This window comes from Acanthaster planci, linkage group LG10 (assembly GCF_054643075.1).
Source record: "Acanthaster planci isolate LZ-2023a linkage group LG10, COTS_SCS, whole genome shotgun sequence".
In the NCBI taxonomy this organism is placed as follows: domain Eukaryota; kingdom Metazoa; phylum Echinodermata; class Asteroidea; order Valvatida; family Acanthasteridae; genus Acanthaster; species Acanthaster planci.
The window spans coordinates 2,316,819-2,336,819 of record NC_141786.1 but is presented as its reverse complement, the minus strand read 5'-3'; the positions used below and the strand labels follow the sequence as shown (position 1 = coordinate 2,336,819).

The window sequence follows — 20,001 nt, the reverse complement described above, 5'->3', positions numbered from 1 at the left end:
CGCAACTTGGCATAAGTGTGAAGTGAAAACGAGGTAATCAGCTGAGCCTAGGAAAAGTTGTATGCCTGGCCATTTATACAGAAAAAAAGCAAACCAGACACAGGTAGGTGTCAACTACCTCTGGATTGAACTGTAAGGTGATATGCTTGAAGTATCCGTCTGTGCTGAAGCTGGCCTCTGGTAGAGTATAGTCCCAACTTGATTTGGATAATGAAGATTCCAGACGCATGACATACCTCTGTTGAAAAACAATTAAATAAATAAACAAAATGTTCAATTCAACCACAATGCACATAGCATAATAGGTCTCTTGGACAGGCTTTCAGTGGGCTCAATATCATACCGATATCAATATCAGCATATTGTTTCACGTACAGTTAAATTCTCTGTTCACATGAGTCTTTTAACTTCAGTATTTAATGAAATTCTATTTTGAATGTCTACTGTTGAAATTCACCTTGTAATAATGGGTTAGTCATCACTGAATTCAAAATTACTTCATGCTCCCTAGAGAGCCCAGAGAAAACACTATGATATATTTAGATATTAGCTAATCTAGCTTTACATTAATTATTCGTTTGACTGAAATACTCTATATCGATTGTGAATGACTGCAGAAAGAATTCCTGATAAATCTTACCGCTCCATCGTTTGGTAGCGAGGGGAATTGGAAGAAACTACTACTGCCTAGAGATAATGTGTGTACCGGGGAGACTAGATTGTCTTCACTGTATAAAAGCACCTACCACACAGAGAGAGACAAAGAAACTGTTAGAAATACATTTCCTTGTGTTTGTGAAGGGGTTCTGAAAACGTGGACAGCTTAAAAGAAGTCAACAAAAGACTGCTTAGATTCGGGGACAGGCACAGTTATGCAGACGTCCGCAAGCAATTCCACTTTCTGACTAAAAAGAAACTATTTTTATTAATGCTGCAAAGTTTTAAGAGGTTTCTTGGGGAAGAAATTTTGGTAAAGTTTACATGTGTATCCTACCAAGACATTAAACTAACAAAATTGACCAACAATTTTCATACTTTGAGAAATTCATGCTAATCGGTTCATAACATTTCAAACTGAAATGTGTTGTAAGTAGAGGTTGAGGGGAAGTCACTTCAGGAGAAAGACACGTTGCTGAAGACTGTGCTGTAACAAACGGTTTTCCTCAAGAAATCTGCCTTTTTACAGAACAGTTCTGATCTACTGCTCATTTGTGCATGATTTAGACAAACTGATCAGGCACAAAATTGACTACATGAGCAACACTGGCACACTGAAATAATAAATAAAAATCACAATGCAAAGCAGTACTCACTTTAAGCGTCGCTAAATGTTCACTGGGTGTTATAATGTTTCCGCCGATATCAAACTGATTAAGGCGACGAAAGACGATAATATGAAGATTATCGATATCCTTCCCTTGCACCTGAAAACGGACCAGAATAGTTACATTTTACCTATTTAACTGTGAACAACGCTGTGAAGGTTTACATGTAGGTGGTTGACACATTTCACAAGTTGTTTTTGATGATGTTGGTTGTGACCTATCTGGTTATCATTTCAATGTATTCAGTGTTTGATAATTAAGCATGACGATGTCCATGCGGCCTCTCGCTCATTTTGAAAGCACGGTGAGGCTAAATCTGAAAAGATTCCAAATATTGAAGGCAATAAAAAAGGTAACAACCTTTATAATCTGTGTCTTAGGCGCAGCTCTCTCAATGTGGCTGTTGACGTCGCCAGACTTCAATTGCAACTCGTAGGAACACTCCGGCTGAGGCAATAACAATCAAACAATCACTGTTACTCTTCAGAATAACTCAGGAGAACCAAGTGCAGGAACACTGCAAGCATGTATCAGATCGGAAATTCAAGGAGCATCTCGTGCGTGCGACCATTTACCTGAAGTCCCCGTATTCTGAACTTTCCCTCCTGGTCTGAGATGCCTTCCTCTACTACCTGTCCGCAATCTCCGACGCCCTGAGCCTCCAAAGCAATGTCTGGCTCCGGTTCACCGTTCAGAGATGCTATCATGCCGTAGCAACTACCACAATAAGAACATCAATCAAGTGAGCAATAAATCCTGTCAAATTTGGCTAAAACTTCATAGATGCACTATCTCTCATTCACTTTGATTAGCAAATCAAATTCAAGTTGCACCATGTTGCGCATGGGATATTTTCAGCTCACCAAAAAGTGACATACCTTGCACAGACTTTATGCAAACAACGGTTCAGTTCACCTCCCTCAACTTTCCCTGATCAGTTATGATCATATTTCTGCTGTTTTTGATTGCCAGACGGGGCCAATTTCATAGAGCTGCTGAGCAGAGAATTTGTCTTTTATCACAAAAAAACCTTGCATAAAACACAGAGGTTACCAGCTCAAACTCTATGTGATTGTCATGCTAACCAAAAGACAGGTAAATACCATTCCAGAATAATTTCCAGAATAATATACAAGAACGTTTGGCTGGTAACCTGATTTGCCAAGCAAAGTTTCTTCACGCTTACACAAATGTTTCACTTAATAAGCAGCATTATGAAATTGGCCCCTGTCTAGCTACCACTGTACCAGCGTCTAGGTAAATTGTTTATTTTGTTTGTAAGTTTTGCCATGTTTTTCTGTTTTGTACCTTCTGTTTTATGTTCTGATACACTTGTGTTTCAATTTTTTTTGCGGTTGAAGACTAATAATTCTACAAGATACTTCACTTAGTGATGCGACCGATAAATTTGAGGGCTGTTAGGATCAACAGGGAGTTGGCAGGGCTCTTTCGTGCCTGACAGGATCCATTTGGAATTGACTCTTCTTGATGGGCTTGTGAAATATCATCTGACTTGGGCAACATTTCATCAACTGGATGTTGGCAGATTCTCAAAATACTTTGGTGAGGAGACAAGCACCAAGTTGTGTAACACCTTGTAGAGAAGAAAGTCCCAAAACATGCAAAATGGCCATGGCTTACCTGAAGGCCACCCTGGAACCCTTGATTTTAAGCATGAAGGTTGAGCCCTCCTCAACATTAATCATCTATGATATGGATAAAAAAACTCTCATAACACGGTGGTGGATATCAACATTATTTTTAATATATAATTACGACACAAATAGTGTTTGATCATAATTTGTTTTTGTAATCCAAAGGGAGTAAAAATTACCTGTGACCCTGGTTCAAACTTGTACTCCTTCATCAGGGCGCGCAAAAAGTACTGGTCTGGTCCCAGACCCGTGAAGACCAGGCTACCACTGGCCTGCGTTAAATTATTGCTGCGGAAAGTCCCGCCGCTGAGTGAGAGTAGCACCCCCTGGAGGGGTAGACCTCCCTCATCTACAACCTGAACAGAAAGAGATAAATATTCATCAGGTGAGAATACTCATTAGGTTGTGGCTCCTTAGCAGGTGTCACTCTCAACAGTCGGCAGTGCAAGAAAATATTACCTGTGCATTGTTATTCACGGATCGGATCGCATCGCATAAAACGACTCTTGAAATAGCCCTGTATTAATCATACCCCTGGCTGCCCCACGAACGACTGAGAGGCAGATCAAGGAACCTAGCAAGGGTATATCCTGGCTTGATCGAGGGAAGGCACTCACTCACAGGATGCACACCTGCTGTTCGTCAGCTCACAATCACACTCACAGTTACAGGAGTAACACAGCCAAATACAACTAGTATCCTCAAACATATATACGGCTAACATGTTAGACAGCATGATGCTACTGAGCAGAAGATGCTGCTTGCATTCAGCTAACGTTCTCAACTGAGGAAACGACATCCAGGAAGCTGAATCCTGGAGAGGTGTTGCTTTGCCTACATTCAGATCAAAACAAAAGAGCATAGTATTTATGCACAAAAAGTGAAAGAATAGGTTGTTATTGTTGAAAGCTAATGACTTAGACATTACCTCAATGGTAATTTCACCAAGTTTGGATGCCTTGAAATCGCCAACCGTCCCCTCAACTTTGGTTAGTACGTATCCCTCCAGTGCTGCTTGGACATTATACTCTGCCGTGTCTGGTAACGGACCAATCCTGTTGATTTCAAACAGCAGTGACAATAAAAAGGGATTCTTGCGTTCTCCATGCATGCTACAGTTGTGGGCTTGTATTAAAGAAAACTTCAAACCCTAAGAACTCTGCTTTTTCAATTTTCAAAACAGATTCTGAAACTGAGGGTAAGTTAGGTCAATCAGTGCTCAACGACACAGTACAAACTTTATTTACTAGAAAAATAGTTCCAAGAGTGCTTTTCTGAAAATGAGAACAGGTCTGCATCTTCAAACAGGTTCAGAACGTCGAAAAGGCCATTTTCTTTGACCAAACCTTCCTTTACCAAGTAACCTTTCAAGTTTTCAGCCATGCACCACAACCTGGATCACGAACTTCTGTTTAGTCAAAGCCGCTCTGTCCATTGAGACAAATGCCACGGAATAGCATGCCAAGTTGGAGGCCCTTTGCCAAAATTCCAGTCAACTTGAATCACATGGCTACCTGTAGCGTCCGTCCTTGCCCGTCTCCACATTGATGGCTGGCCGCACCTCCTTGTCTTCCAGTGACCTTGAGGTCACCGATATCTTGACCCCTGCCAGACCTGGCTGGACTTGACCGGAAAGGAAGACACCAGCACGCCCTTCAAAATCCACCACCTTTCCTAGGCAGTCGTCACCTGTGGGAATGTACCATTGGATGAAATAATCAGCCTTTTCTTTTTTTGCCAGATTAATCATTCCACTTTCATATTATGTACGAAAGAGTATCAGAAATTTTAGGTTTTTTCTTGATTGATTGATAGTTCTATTTTTGAGTGGAACTACTTATTAATAGATCATCTGATTTTTTCTTTTTGTGGCTATTTCAGAATGGACCGGTTGGTTCTGTTTTCGGAAAAATTTCAGAAAGACGTAATTGTTGCGAAAAGATTTTCATCATGTATGCCTTTCAACTACATGCCAATCTCTGTGTTCATTCATATTTTGATGATATTTTGAGCATGGAATACTGGGGATTTTTTACATGAAACTTCAAAGATTTTCTCATCGGAAGACGACAGCAGCCAAACTAATGAAGCATCAATTTTGGCTTTGATGGGATGTAACCTACCAATGCTAACCACTATTTAAACTCTTGGCTACAATCATTTCCCATAGACTTGCATAATATTTCTGGCAGTGGCTAAATAATTCAGACATGTGTCAGTGGCTTTCACAGCTCCCTCAACCATTCAGACACAAAGCCAATAGGTTTCTTAATAACCATCGACTCACCAGTCTGTATAGTAACTTGTGCCTTGGCTGGGTAGAACAGGATGACTTGGGATGAAGGAGTTATAATTAGCTTCTCTCCATTTCTTGAAAAAAATAAAACCAAACAAGCATACAAGCAGAGAATGATTATCACATGTAACTACGCACTGCAACCAGCACTGCAGTTCAAATTACTAAATGTATCATAAAGGCTTGGTCTAAACCAGATATCTTGTGGCTATGACTTCAGTTTTCTCATTGGCATGCTACTGTACATGCAGAGGTAGCCAAAGCCAAGACTGCTCGTCTCTAATTTGGGGCTAATGTAAAAGGAGAGTCTTTTCTTGGTCTGAAACCTCACCTCGCCCAGTAGGTAAATTCATACAGATATGGTCCGGTGTCCTCTGCCACCTTAGTCTCTTCATCAGTCGCTGTTGCATTTCCCTTCTTTGCTGGCTTGACTGTCTTCTTAGCCTCCTCCTCCAGTTCCTTCTGAGACTTCAGCGGGCCCAACTGGACCAATGGTTCCGCTTCAATCGAGGACCTTTGACAAAATGGAGCAATTTGAACAAATGTGAAATTAGCACAAGGGCTTAAGTGTCTAAGCAGCCATTTCATGGACAGAGAAAAATTAATGATACTGTATAGGATAAGTGTAAAAACACATCATCTGATGTACCAACAGCAAAGAAATGATTAAATTCAGTTACACTTTAATGGTGACTCATGCTGAATAAACAGAATGGTACTTCCCAGTTTATCCAAAAAAGTTATCTCTGTACCTGATGGAGACCGTGACATCGGAGGATGGTTGCTTAGCAACAATGGCACCTGTCATCAAGTGCTTGGTGGCAGTCAAGGCCAGCATGGCTGGAGAAGAACTACAACAAACAAACAAACAAACAAACACTGCCAAATGTTTTAAAAATTGAGAGCAAGACCATGATGGAAACATGCTATGTTTTTCTTTTTGGCAATTAGCATCCTATACCAAACAGCCAAAGCAATAGAGGCTTTGCGGGGGAGCCATCTTGTAGGGCAGTTTATTGCTCCATAAGGAATGCACAAAGGAGGTTTCCCTGTTGAACAAAAGAACTGCCCTGTGAGATAGCCATCACGCAAAGCCTTGACAGAGTGTAACATCTATTTCAGACAGCAGGCAGTCTGACTACCACAAATTTTACTTGAAGGGAAGTGGCTCTTTCCCTTCTGCTAGAGAACTAAAAATATTTAAAGCTCGCAATATTGAATCATATCATATACGATATTTTCATCCATTTTACAACCCGTATGGTAATAAAAGTATATAACTGTCAACATATAGAAAAGGATCAAAATGTCATATGATGCTCAGGCAACAATGGGAGTAAAGAGGGCACCAACAGACAAACCAGGATAGATATTAAACTCTTGATGTATATAACTCAGAGATTAATTGGTATGTTTTTCTGGTTTTTATACCATGGGATGATCCTGTTAGGTGATCAATGTAGTGCTTGCTCCTTTGGTTTCTACTCTGACATATGCCAGTTATACGCTTTCCTACAACGTAGGCCAAGTCAAGCGTAATACATAACTTCCACTAAGAGAAGGCAGGAGGGACTAGTTTTGGACTTTGTGTAACCTGGGCTTTACATTGTTCATGGTTGTACGGATACAGTTGGCTGGCTAGTATAAACCTGTTGGATTGTCTTGGTTTACTAAATTCACTTCTAACAATGCTGCTTACGTGTCAAAGCTGTAGGTTTCATGCTCGAAGCGGTGGCAAGACAGCGGTGTTAACCGGTAAGATCCAGATTTCTCCAGACAGAACTCGTTCAGGCCCTTGTTGAGATCAATCTGCTTGGACTGCTTCGGTGACTTGGTGTTGTGGTACAACTGGTTAGGCAAAAAAGGATAGTAAATGTGACCCAACCTGGCCAAATGAGCCGTAAGTTGACAGAGCCACTTCTGAGTTAAAGACCTTCCCAAGAATCTCGCATTATCTTAACCTCAGTGTAATGTCCCTTTTTTATCAGGATGCCAAGTGGACTGACAGATCAAAATGAATACTCAGTTTGCACTTAATACCAACTAAAACTGGAGATCTGGCTTCACCACATGCTGCCAGGTGCCTTTGAATATGCAGTGCACACATACCGGCCATTTTCAAGATTTTCAGTTTTCAAAATTCTTCAAAAATTCATCATTTTATTTAATGGACGTTTACACCCACACGAATGACTGCTTGGTGGCTACTCTAAGGTGACAGGTACCGTCACTGATTCCTGAATATTTCAGCCAGGCATGCCGCCCTGTAAAGAGAGCCCAAGATTTGTGAGGTGTTGTGTAATTTCTCCCCCGTGAATGTGAGTGGCGTCTTTTCAAATGCGGCTGGATTAGCATGCAGTGGTGCGGTGTTGCTCATCAATAGGGCTCTGAAGCACTTTCGTCTGTGGTGCTAATCTGCAGGCGTGCTATGCCCAAAACAGTGGTATACTGTTTAAAAAGAGTGATGGATTACTTTCGAAAAATGCAAGCCAAAAAATGACGGCAATTCCCAGCAGCAGGTCTTTTGTTCCGAGTACTGTCGCTTTTTTAATACACGGACCAGCTCTTTTGTCCCATTTTGGGCACCCAAGCTCTGCCTGTAGACCCATGGTGCTCGAAACGGGGTTCCCCGGCAACAAGTGGTTAAGATTCGTTTTGTTGGATCTGGTCACAAATCCCCGACCTTGGAAGGCATTTTTACTTACACCTGAATCAGGGAGAGCTAAATTCTGTCCATTCTCCCATAAGAGTGGAGAGAAATCTTTTGAGGTCAAGAGCAATTCACCAGGCTGTTTTTGAGACATCTATAAGACATGGCTACAGTTGATAGCGACTGGCTTTGGGGGCGTACACCATATCGTTCCTTTAAACTGGTTGTATGCGCATTGTTCTAAATATCTGCATATACAGTTGCTGACATGAAGAACGTCCTTCCTTGCTCTGGTGCAAAGGCTGCACAGTGCATGGGTGGTTACAACGCAGGTTACCAGCCAAAGTGGCATGCACAATCTATTCCTCAATACTGGTGTTCCGCTGATTCTCTGCCAAGCAAACAAAATCTCCTGAACAATATTTTCAGCTTAGTTCTTCAATGGAATTGGCCCCAATGTTTTGAACCGAGTCAGCAATAACTTCAGTGAGGTGGTAATGTTCTCTCTCACCATGGCAATAGGGTGTGACACGTGACACTGTAACTGGTACCCCGTCTGGACAAATTCCAGCGAGGTCACATCCCCATCTGTCACTTGGATGTCCAGGGAGGGTGTCTGCCAACACCAGTGGTTCTGGATCACAGTAACTGCAGCCACAACAGTAAACAAGATTTTATTTTCTTATCTCTTAAATACTGAATCGAATTTTGAATTCATTTCTGTTAAATTTTTAACTTTTTTGAGTTCCATGAGCAACAGAAGCTTATTGGCTAGTTTAAAATTATCTTGGATATGATTTTCCAGACCACAATTCTGTCTCAAGACTCTGTTTTCACTAAAGTTCCTAATAAAAGGCCATGGTGTTAATCTGAATGAGAATATCGCTACCTTTGTATTTTCCAGGCAGGACATCCCTGAGCAGGAAGGGAGCAGTCTTGCTTGACTGGGAGATCTGGGCAGGGGATCGTTCCTCAACCCCACCCTCGGAATGAAGAGTAATCTGTAACGTCCCACAAACATCTGCAAAGGAAGCGTTTACCGCGTTACAAACCCAAATAATGCAGCGCCGTTCTGACTCCTAATCAGACCTTTAATTGTAAGGCTAACCAGACAAGGCTGTGGATAGCTTGGTCAGAATAGACGCAGTGTTCTGAAGTCACAGATTTTAAGTTCAACCTAGTCCATTGCTTTGTTCATCTGTATTTCGACTTCGGTACTGAAGGCAACATCAGACTCAAAATAAGCATCTTTATACTCATAAGTCTCTACAAACCAGGGCTGCTTATTTCGTCAATGACACAATGTGGGTTTCAGGTCAGTGAGGTCATGCCCCACTTCAGTAAAAGAGTGACATTTTCCCTTGGAAATATTCAATAGAAATTCAAAGGAGATTTCAATTTCAGCTCAGTCTATTGACTGACGAAGAAGCTTACATTATGGTCAAATTTCAAACATCCTGATATACCTGTCGAAGCAAAAATGGACATGCACGGGTAAACTGTGCTTAATTGAGTTCAGAATGTCAAAGACTATTGACCATATGTCTTGATAATCAACGTACTCCAAAAAGGTTACTATTTAACACGCTTGCATTAGTGACCCTCATACTTTAATTGTCAGTTCGAACGATGTTAACCACTTGTCGCCGGGTAAAACAGTCTCTTAAATCACAAGCTGCCGTGTGGTGCTTTATGATTTTGACTTTGACATTTGTATTCACCATACTTGTCACCATTGTTATGTCTATTATGGAGTTACATAACGGCTTCTTTGTTTGCCTTTTGCCCCCAGGAATGACAAACAATGGGCGGGCTGGACAATGCGTTCGTCAGCCAGGCTGGCCTAGAGCGCTGCGGTCCTTCATGCCATTGTGCTTCACAATACAATTACAGCCTATGGTGACTCATAGCAGTCATTCCTGTCCCCAACTTAGGCCACCCGGCTGTGTGAATTAGAAGAATGGGTCCGCATTTGGGGACACCCAGCTCTAAGTATACCCAAGCAATACCCTGTACACAATACCCTGTCACCATCGAGACCGTAGATACACTTTCCTCAGGTCAACAGATCTTGTTCTCAGGGCAGTTCTTCTTGACTGTGTTATGTTTTATGAAATGTAATCCGTCAGACGGGTGGTGCCAGTCTGTTTTTGGTTCCATGCCTCACTTTCAAGTTTTTAAAATGTTGCTCAGAACGTTTACTTATGCATGTATACTAAATAACAAATTTAAATGACGCTTCATCACAGTGACATTAATTTGTCCTGAACTTTCATTTGGTTGCTTTCTTTTATACTCTAAGGTACCCAAAATAAAAAAAACTTAGCATCGCTTTCAATTCAAGATGGCCGACTTGTGAATACTGTCAATTTTGAAAGTGTTAAGTTTGAATTAAAATGCAGCTTTTATGTCCGCAATTTCCACTCACCAATGCACTTGATGACACCACGGATAACAGCTTTGAACTGGGAGAAGTTGATGCCAAGAACAGGTGTATTTTGCACTTGAACTTTCTGCTGTGAGGGGATAAGCTTCAAGCCAGCTGCCACTTCCTCAGTGTTGAGTGTTGGCTGAAAGTAAGGAATGACAGCTTCAAAAGCAGTGTCCATGTTTGGAATAATTGCTAGAAAATAGAATGTTTTTGACAAGATATCCTTGATGGAAGGATCTAAACAGCCCAAGATTTGATAAAGACCATAAAAGGCTGGTCTATTTAAGGCCTATTTGAAAGCAAAGCAAATTCGACATCACAAAATATCTGCAACAAAATTTTGCCCCGTTGAAATGTATTCAACTTTTACGAATTCGCAGCACAAATTTATTTGATTTCACGTCATGCCAAGTATGAACCAGCCTTTACTTTGTGTGTCTGGGCTGAATTCTTTGCCAAAATGTGGGAGTCTGCGATTCAAGTCAAGAACTCTGCCTTTTACCCCGTTGAGCCACTACACACATGTACATGTATGCTTAACTTATTTTACGTTTTTATAGCCAATCTGTTCATATCCTTGGAATTTTTCAAAAGGACACTGGGCAACGTACCTGCACACTAAAACTTCCTGGTTTCACCTTGAAGCAGAAGGCACCAGCACTGTCGGTTGCCATAGAAACAGTATCTTTGGCCGCGCCTCCCTCTGGTATGAGACTGACCCTTCTCTTACCACTAGAGGGCAGCATGGCTGGCAACTTATCGATGACAATGCGTCCACAGAGGCTGAATCTGCAAGAGTAAAATGGATTAAATTAAAAAATTACTACTACTTTAATACTGTAACGTTTGCAAACACCAGCGTTTAAGACTCCCCAATCCTTTAAGATCAAACTGGTATATTTGGAAGGATTTTCCAGGTTTAAAGAAGGTAGGACGTAGCAATGATTACTTTTAAAGCTCTAAAGTTGAAAGTATCACTTGGTTGCTGCACAGTCGTTTTCCAATCAGGAAAATTCCTGGCAAAAAGGGTTAAGGTCGTGTTTCTGAGTCCATCACAAATCCTTTCACAAGTCCACTCTTAAATAACAGCGTAAACAATGACAAAGAAACAGCTTGTGACTTAGCTTGGGACTGGATTGACTTGTGATAGATTTGGAGGAACTTGCAGAGACTTGTGAATGACTGGACTTCGACGAGAGATTTAATGACCGTACCTTGAAGCGATGATATCAGGAAGTCTGGGGGTGTTGGGATTGATTTTCATTGTTTCCGGTTCAAAGAAGATGTTGTCCTTGCTGGCAGTCACCACATATGTCCCCGACGTTATTTTGATGAGTTGGTACGTTCCGTCTGCCTTGCTGATGACTTCTGACCTGTCTTGAACCTTGACCTTCACTCCCGGTATCCCATTTCCCTTGTAAAAAAAAAAAAAGTTGCACAGATAATATGCATGTGAGCTTAGTGGCGTACTTTTGACGGCTTCCAATTCTGGTCATAGGATTGGTCCGTACCCTGCAGCATGCACATCACAAGTCAAAAAATAAAGTAATGTACAGATGTTAATGGTCGTGATTAAAACAAAAAACCAAGCGGGGCAATATATGGTCCTGTCCACTCCCATAACGAGGGGACTTTGAGACGCTTGGTGGTGGCAGAAAAACCGGTCCCTTTTGTCAGTTCTGGGAATAGGCGCACAATCCTGGGCAAGCGCATGTAGTTCTGAGCACGATCACAACTGTGGAAAAGGGCTGGTGTGTCTGCTGCCACCGAGGGTCTCAAAATCTACCATTACTCTAAACTTACCCGTTTGGAGTCCAGGATTCGTCCTGAGACGGAAAAGCCTTCCACTCTGAATGTCGTCTGTCCAAATAAACCATCACAAAATAGTTATCTCCTGACTTCTTATTCATCAAACTTAAAGCATATTTGACATGGGAGTACCAGTGACTTTCAGAAGGGTTCTCAGACTTGGTCATGAGTTGCATAGCTTGAGTACTTTCAGCTCCCCTGAATTTCCTAAAATCTCTTACATTTCTTCCGCGGTTGATAACAGAATTGGCAAAATTCGTGTATACATCAAATTGGAGAAAATCTGCAGTATGCATAAAAGATTGATACTAACTTAACGCCAGTTTCATATTGTTCATCAATGTTGTTAAAACAAGAATTGAATGCCAATAAAAGTTTCTATAAGCAACTTTACTGAAAATGATTAAAAAGTTAAAATACTCAATACATGTAGACATGTACATCGGAAAATATTACAGCTGCTGAATTAAAATATTCTCAAAAATTCATACTGCTTGTTTAAATTTACTTGCACCATTTTTTAAGTAACACTGGAACAGATTTTGAAAGCTCCTTGTATTTCTAGATGAGTTGCACTGTTTTCTGTTCGGGAAAACAACTGGTCTTTACCGGTAAGGTGACACTGTCATGTGCTACGCTGAAATCCATGGATGTTGGCATGACGTCAAAGGTAATGTGCTCACCCTGGTAGAATGGGACCTTTGACAAAGACAAATGCAAGTTTTAGAAGTTTCAAAACTGAAATACCACATTAAGGAGAAACCGTTTGTGCGGCAATGTGCTACAACTCAGAAGACTGGTTTAAACTGGGCACAAAAAAGAATCAATGCAATTTTGTGAGGGTAAATCACATGTTTGCACTGGAAACTTGCCAAGGGTTGAGTCCATTTCAACTCAAGCGAGTTTTGTAAACATTTGTGATGTCAATTTCACTTTGCTTTCGTATTCACCAGAAGTGTGGACCAGCCTTTAACAAGAGAGGTTGTCACACTGATGAACACGATGAAGAAGCAGGCTGCAGATGGGCTATGGAAGTCCAAGAGGTCATGATTGAATAGATTGAATGAGACAGGACGTACGTACCATCGTATATTGACCACTTGGTAGACTGGGGAATGTGATTTTCCCTTCGTCAGTTGATGTCACACTGCACAACGGTGTCTTGGCCTGGGTGCTAGTGAAGCCCTTAACTGGAGTAGTGTCGCACTGGGAAATTTCCTTGAATGGGAAAAAAAAAGTAACTCCAAATGAAATGACAAATGTTGACTTTTTGGTAACTGCAATACAATAACATTCAGAGAATCCTTTCAAATCCTCTCAAAGCTGTGAATGTGCAGGAAACTGTACGTTGCTCTTCAATTTGATATTCCAAATGCATGACATCCTTTTTGTCGAGCAGTCACCAGATAGAATGCATTTGATACTGTAGAGTATATCCATATGTAGGTGTCCATAATACCTTTAGCACCCTGTTCCTACCCACCCCCCCAAGCTGAAGTGCACCCCAATCGGCGAAAGAAAGACATGTGGTTACAAGCAGGTTCTTGCACGCATTTTGCGTGTACGCAAAGACCATACAAGCAGGTATAAATTGGTTATGCATGCTCTGCGTCAAATCCGCATATACCTGCACACCTCATGGTGCACCTATGCGAAAGTACCAAAAAAAAAATGCCTCTTTTGTTCCACTCAGAGCAGATAATAAGGAAACAAAGTCCACTCTCTCAAACCAACATTTTCAGCTTAACCCTCCTATGCTGAAGTCACTCTTTGGGTCACTTGGTAAACACCTCCAAGCACAGCTGTGTCGTGTTGTGCACTGCACTAACTGTCCCTCACAGGAATATCAGATTGCACTTTTGTGCTGCCCAACAACTGTGCTTCACTGTTTCATGTGCATAACTCTGCAGTAAACCAAATGCAGTGAAGAGGACTGCACAAAAGACCCTGGGTCATTTTGTGCTGGCAACCTACTGTGTCACACTGAACCTGTGCATGTTTGTGTTCCATATAGAAACTACATGCTCACCAGTGCCTGTGGGCATTTGTGCACATTTGTGCTGTAAAACCAAAGGAGGGTTAAGGAAGCATTATTCAATCCTGGTAGGCCCAGTTTAGGTAAATTGTTAAATAAAAATAAACTTTAAACATTTAAGCAAGAAAATTGCAAGTTTCTAAACTGAGTTGGCAAAAGACAACTGCTCAGTCGAATCATGCTATTTGGTTTCTTACCTGGTTACCCGACTCAGGCATTTTGGATTCATCAAAATGAATCCCCGTCCTGGTCAAGGAACCAGATTATATTCACTAATTTGTCGTCATTCATAGCTCTTCAGCCCATTTGGGGCAGTCATGTGTGCTGCCGTTTTACCCCCAAATTCCCCTCAAAACCTAAAAGCCCTGTTCTCTTTTCTTTCTGATATGAAAGCAGACATAACCAAGAACTTGTTACGATAAGTTGTTACGAAAAAGTAGAATTTATTCCTTTATCACAGGAACACAGTACTAAAGGTAATGAACACCCAAATCACAGAGACAAGGTCTCATTTTTTTAAAACTTTGTACTTAAAATTTAATGCAAGAAAAGAGTTTGCAGTTTGGGGGGTCTGGCAGACAACAACAGAAAAACAACAGTCATCGGTTTTATTTCGCCATTCCGTTTACATGTGACATGACAAAGTATGTGGGAGTCGGAGTAACTACGACCGTTTGATGCTGCGTAGCATGTACACAATTTGAAGGGCTCCTCGCCTACTGGTCTCGGCGTCAGTGTGTACACAGTAGATTGCCAGCACAAAATGACCCAGGGTCTTTTGTGCAGTCCTCTTCACTGCATTTGGTTTACTGCACAATGATGCACATGAAACAGTGAAGCACAGTTGTTGGACAGCGCAAAAGTGCAACCTGATATTCCTGTGAGGGACAGTTGGTGCAGTGCACATTACAACACAGCTGTGCATCTTTGTGTTGCTTACCAGCTTGACCCAAAGAGTGACTTCACCATAAGAGGGTGAATGACATGGCTCAACACTTCTATGAGCACAGGACACTGAGTGCTGAATGTATTTACACATGGGATAGCAAGTATATTAACCAAAAATGCTTTGTACAGGTGTGACGCTGATCCTTCATAAAATCTGTGGAGCACATTTGCCCTTCCCAGCATTTTTGTTTGGAAAGTGGGCGAGTGAAAAGCGAATACCTTTCTGAATCCTCAAAACCCTCCACTTTGTTTTTGAAGGGTCTACAAGAACTAGACTTAAGAGAACAGATGCGATTCAAGGAGCAAACACATCTCAAAAATGACTGGGCTGTTTAAAGTTCCCACTGAGAATCACGAAGCAAGACTAATGAAAGCGTAACACCTTGAGTATTTTCCAGATTCTGGAATCATTCAAACAAAATCCATCCCCACTCACTTCCTTGGAAACAGTATCCGAAAACAGCAGGAAATGGACATCCTTGATTGGTTCTCCCTCACTCATCACATGACCCGTGACGTCATAGCCTGAGATGGTAATGGTCGGAGCTGGAGAACTGCTGTCCTTGGCAACCGTGATTGGCAAGGTGTCCTGGAGAAAGAGACAAAGTCCACGCGCTTGATTGGCCATCTTAGTGTATTTTAACATCATCAGTATGCACTAGCATTGTAACTTAGGCCAATCACAACCTATCCAACTGAAGTGTGACCCACATATTCATTATCACTGTTCATACGGTTAACTGCGGTCAGGCCGTATGACTTTTGAAACTTTTGTGACAGGCTCAACACTGCCAGAAGGCTGACCGTCAAGTTGACAGTGGGCTATAATAAAAAAGGGCAAGCATTTGGTGGTGCAAGGTAATGTGAAGTTCCTTGATTTTCAGAGCACTTGAATTTTTTAGGAAATGGACAACGGACCTTAACAAATGTCCATTTTGGATGACTGGCTCCTAATGTGTATTCTCCTGGTAGAACTTGCTTGAAGATGTACCTGTTGAACATGAAAAAAAACACTCTTGATCAATACGTTCATTTCTCAATCCCTCAATCTCTCGATTTATTCTGGCGTTGAACAGAAATCCTAAAAAAAAACTCCATTACACATTATTTGCAAATGTGGTACTGATCATGCCGTAAGATCATTGGGCCATCCCACAAGTCCCACACCAAACAATGACAAAGTGGTCCTGTTGAACTGAATTCTTCATGGTGTTCCAAAACTCAGGGGATGGGTTTCAGATAACTGACGTGATTAGGACTGATGAAAAAAGCAGCACTAAGGGCTTTTGGCTTATCCTAGCCAGACTATGCCTAGTTGCATTTGGTTAATACCTCATGGCAATAATTAGTCAACTCTCGTTACAACATAATTGCAGGGATCAGACAAATTACTCTGCTATAGCCAGGACTTTGTTATGAAAGAAACACATAAGAAGGCATGCAACTTTGCGAACAAAAAAACAAGGAAATCCGAATATTTATTAGACTTTGTACCATTTTTTTCAATTTTTAATGGTGAATGAAAAGCGAGGAAATCAGCTGATACGAGGAAAAGTTGCATGCTTACAGGAAAGTTCAGGAAATTAGGATTTTGCAAAATGTGCTTTTTATAACAGCGCTCTTCAGATCAAGAGTTGACTGTATTCATTTGCAGTATCTCCACCTAAATGGTTCCTGTACACAAAGCCTGGTAAGAACATACCCTCCACCTGTCTTGGTCGCGGACTGGACTAAGGGTTCCTTCTCTCCTTGCTTGGTCAAAGACACTGACACACCAGCCGGGCCTTCTGATTGGCCCTTGCTCAGCACCTGTATGTAAATGACATTTATCTTGTCACTTGTTCTGACTGCTTCATTGGGCAAAACTCTAACCAAGACTGTTCATGAGTATTACAGTGGGGATCCAGATAGTGTATTAGTCAAAGTTTGAAAATTGATTAGAAATTCAAATTTGCAGTAAATTGAGAAACAGGTTAATACCCAAGTTGCAGCAATTTTATGTTTTTTACATGAATATGCATAACATGTAAATAGGGTGCCCAAAATAACCCTCAGGGTCCCTAAAACACACACACACACACACCTCTTGTGAGGAGACACTGGGCCTTATCAACAAGTCAGTTGGCTCACCTGTCCATTAAGCACGAAGCCGGTGAACTGGAAGTTGATGTCTTCGCTTCGGCTACACTTGTCCGTCTCACCATCAATGTGTAGATCAACGCTGGTTGGCTCTGTCCAACGATAAAATCAGGGCTCAACTTTATCAGCTCAATTCATCATTTGGTGAAAAGGTAACTTTCTTCCATTTTGAAGAAAAAACTCCATGACTGCAGACAACAAAGCACTCCTATTTACTCAGGCCTTTCTTACTTTTTTATCCTTACCCAGTTTGATCAGACAGTATTGAGAAATCGTTGCAAACTTTTCAACTCAAATTCACAACTTAATGTACATTCCCTCACCCTGTCTTATCCCTAACTCTGCCAGATGCAGCACAGTGCATCTGGTGAAAAAGTCTGATGCACTTTGAAGAAACTGGCAATGCTGAGACAATGGGAGCTAGTCCAATTGAACAATGCCACTGTTGGATCCTGTGGTGACTGGCAACCACAGACTCCCAGGCTGTTTGGCCTTGGGGAGAGTTGACCCGTTGGATCTTGTTTACACTGGGCAGGCAAGCCACTTGGACAAATGATGCAGATGGATGTGTCAGGCAGGGTTTCTAGCCAAGTACCCTTGGAGAATTAGGTGGTTAATCTTTTTTTGTCTTCAAGCCAGCCTACGTCCCTCCTCCTACCCTAAACCACTTTTCTTACCAAAGCTCCACCCCTGGGGTGGTTCTACCTTCAGAGTGAAGTCCCCTTTGTCATAGATTGGGATCATGAAGTAGCCATTGTTAGGGGCGCAGTCCGTCTGGTACTTCAGAGCACCAGTTCTTGTGTAAAGCTTAACCTGTTCAAAATAACAAAGGATGTAAGTATTGAAAAAAAAAGTTAGTCATGTTGTCAGCTCGATGTAGCCTTCTTGTTCAAATCATGTTCAAATAGTGATCTGAAGTGTATCCTATTGTCCTGGAGACGTCACGGCGCGCCGATGACTGATTCCTGACCTGTGTCCGGTAGCTGTGATCACATCGGAACTGTACACCAGACATACAGCCCTCAGGAATCAGTTGTCGGCGTGCGTGTGCCGACACGGCAGGCTTTCAGTGAATGGTCCTCTAGGCTGGCGCGCAGAGTGACGTCGTCTCCAGCACATTAACATACAGTTCAAATCAGTTTTTCAACAAGATGGCAACTTCGAGCTCAACGATGACAGCGTTTCCAATTTCAAGGGGAAATTTCTCATATCTTCCCAAACGTGAGTAAACCTTACCATCTTTATACGTGGAATCTCCGATTCTCAATTGGTCCATAGCCGGGCCCATCAGACAGTTTAAGGATCATTGTGGGGATGAATTCGGAGAATTTTAATTCGGGGGAGAAGTTATTTTGAGGGAAATAAATAAATGGAAGCAAAAGCCCAAGGAAGGTAGCCAAGGTTGGACGTTGTCTTCGTTAACCACTTCCTGCCGCGGGCTCCGGAATCGGAGATGTATGGTTTATATGCGTGGCCGGGTCTCCGAACTCGGACAAAGGAAACAGGGCCCTGTAACAAAAGACCAGACTGCTGGGCATTACTGACATTTTTCGCTCCCAAAAGTGGTGATAATCCAGCCTTGTTTTGAAACCGTATACCAGGGTTTGGGGCATTGAGAGCAGGCGGATTACCACTGGGGACAAAAGCACTCCACTACCGCAGCGATGAGCCACATAGCACCGCTGCGCGCTAATCTGGCCCCTATTGAAAAGAGGTCAGCAGTGCACTGTGCCAGGTTCATGAGCAAAAGACAGTTATACAACACCGCACAATCTGGGCTCTTTTTACAAGGCTGCTGGCCTGGCTGAAATACTCGGGCCGTCAATGAAGGTCACCTGTCAACTTAGAATAGTGCCTAAAGATTGCTTTGTGCAGCTATAAACGACTGTTAAATGAAAAGATTTTGAAAACGGAAAAATTGATAGTCATGCCGGCCCAGCATCATCAACATTGAAAAATGCCACGAAGCGGTTAACACTACAAATGATGTTCAGGGAATAGTGATTTGAGCTATATGTTGATGTCCTGTTGATGATATCACGGCACACAGACCTAGCGGACCATTCACAGAAAGCATGCTGTGTTGGCACACATGCGTCAACCGTTGCCTGAAATCCAAATACGCCGGTGTAAGTAAAATTGTCGAGTCATTCTCATTTAGGAAGATATTAGGATTCAAAGTTTGTGACAATCCTGCAGTTTGGATTTCAGGCATTTAAGACATGCCTTGAAGTAGGGCTGTGGTGGCGACAGATAAGAGACAGATTGTAAAAGAGAGCCACTACAGCCCTATTTGTGGGGCTAGGTCCAACATGTCCAAGCAAGACTTAGCCTACTCAGACTAGGCCGGGTCCTACTCCTAGCACTGCACCTGCCTAGCCTTACCTCAACACGCGAGAAATTTATCTCCACGTCCGATTTCACAAAACCTCCACAGCCAAGAAAGTCGTCGGCCTTGATTAACGTGCATAAACTACAGACCACGAGGCATGAATTTGGAAAATAGTGCAAAAAACCCATTTTTTCCCAGAAAAGCTACGACCTCACCACGGTTCACCCGCATACACTACAGCATAGTACCAGTGGTACATTTTTGTTAAACCCTATTACCTGTAACAAGTCAGTCCTAAATCGATTAGTAAAAGTATCGATTATTAGACTGAAAAATTTGACCATATAAATCGTGCATTCATGGAGGAAAAGAATCGATTCT

At 41.9% G+C, this 20,001-nt stretch overlaps 1 protein-coding gene across 2 annotated transcripts in view; it reads right to left on the bottom strand.

The window, feature by feature from the left end:
- The window catches only part of LOC110983488 (BOS complex subunit NOMO1-like), a 23,222-nt gene extending 3,221 nt beyond the window's left edge, over positions 1 to 20,001 (bottom strand). For both annotated transcript variants that reach the window (XR_015426732.1, XM_022242779.2), the window contains exons 1-27: positions 19,674 to 20,001; positions 17,966 to 18,101; positions 17,280 to 17,380; positions 16,852 to 16,958; positions 16,068 to 16,140; positions 15,586 to 15,738; positions 13,250 to 13,384; positions 12,776 to 12,865; positions 12,161 to 12,217; positions 11,572 to 11,771; positions 10,969 to 11,146; positions 10,355 to 10,496; positions 8,816 to 8,947; positions 8,438 to 8,574; positions 6,976 to 7,124; positions 6,029 to 6,127; positions 5,608 to 5,790; positions 5,268 to 5,350; positions 4,495 to 4,669; positions 3,909 to 4,035; positions 3,160 to 3,336; positions 2,967 to 3,031; positions 1,901 to 2,042; positions 1,686 to 1,772; positions 1,314 to 1,424; positions 641 to 742; positions 119 to 238 (exon numbers count right to left, since the gene is read on the bottom strand). Coding sequence is in view for 1 of the 2 variants with exons in the window: in XM_022242779.2 (XP_022098471.2) it covers positions 119 to 238; positions 641 to 742; positions 1,314 to 1,424; positions 1,686 to 1,772; positions 1,901 to 2,042; positions 2,967 to 3,031; positions 3,160 to 3,336; positions 3,909 to 4,035; positions 4,495 to 4,669; positions 5,268 to 5,350; positions 5,608 to 5,790; positions 6,029 to 6,127; positions 6,976 to 7,124; positions 8,438 to 8,574; positions 8,816 to 8,947; positions 10,355 to 10,496; positions 10,969 to 11,146; positions 11,572 to 11,771; positions 12,161 to 12,217; positions 12,776 to 12,865; positions 13,250 to 13,384; positions 15,586 to 15,738; positions 16,068 to 16,140; positions 16,852 to 16,958; positions 17,280 to 17,380; positions 17,966 to 18,101; positions 19,674 to 19,808 (3,396 nt within the window). In the remaining variant the exon portion in view is untranslated. The remainder of the gene's footprint in view (positions 1 to 118; positions 239 to 640; positions 743 to 1,313; positions 1,425 to 1,685; positions 1,773 to 1,900; positions 2,043 to 2,966; positions 3,032 to 3,159; positions 3,337 to 3,908; positions 4,036 to 4,494; positions 4,670 to 5,267; positions 5,351 to 5,607; positions 5,791 to 6,028; positions 6,128 to 6,975; positions 7,125 to 8,437; positions 8,575 to 8,815; positions 8,948 to 10,354; positions 10,497 to 10,968; positions 11,147 to 11,571; positions 11,772 to 12,160; positions 12,218 to 12,775; positions 12,866 to 13,249; positions 13,385 to 15,585; positions 15,739 to 16,067; positions 16,141 to 16,851; positions 16,959 to 17,279; positions 17,381 to 17,965; positions 18,102 to 19,673) is intronic.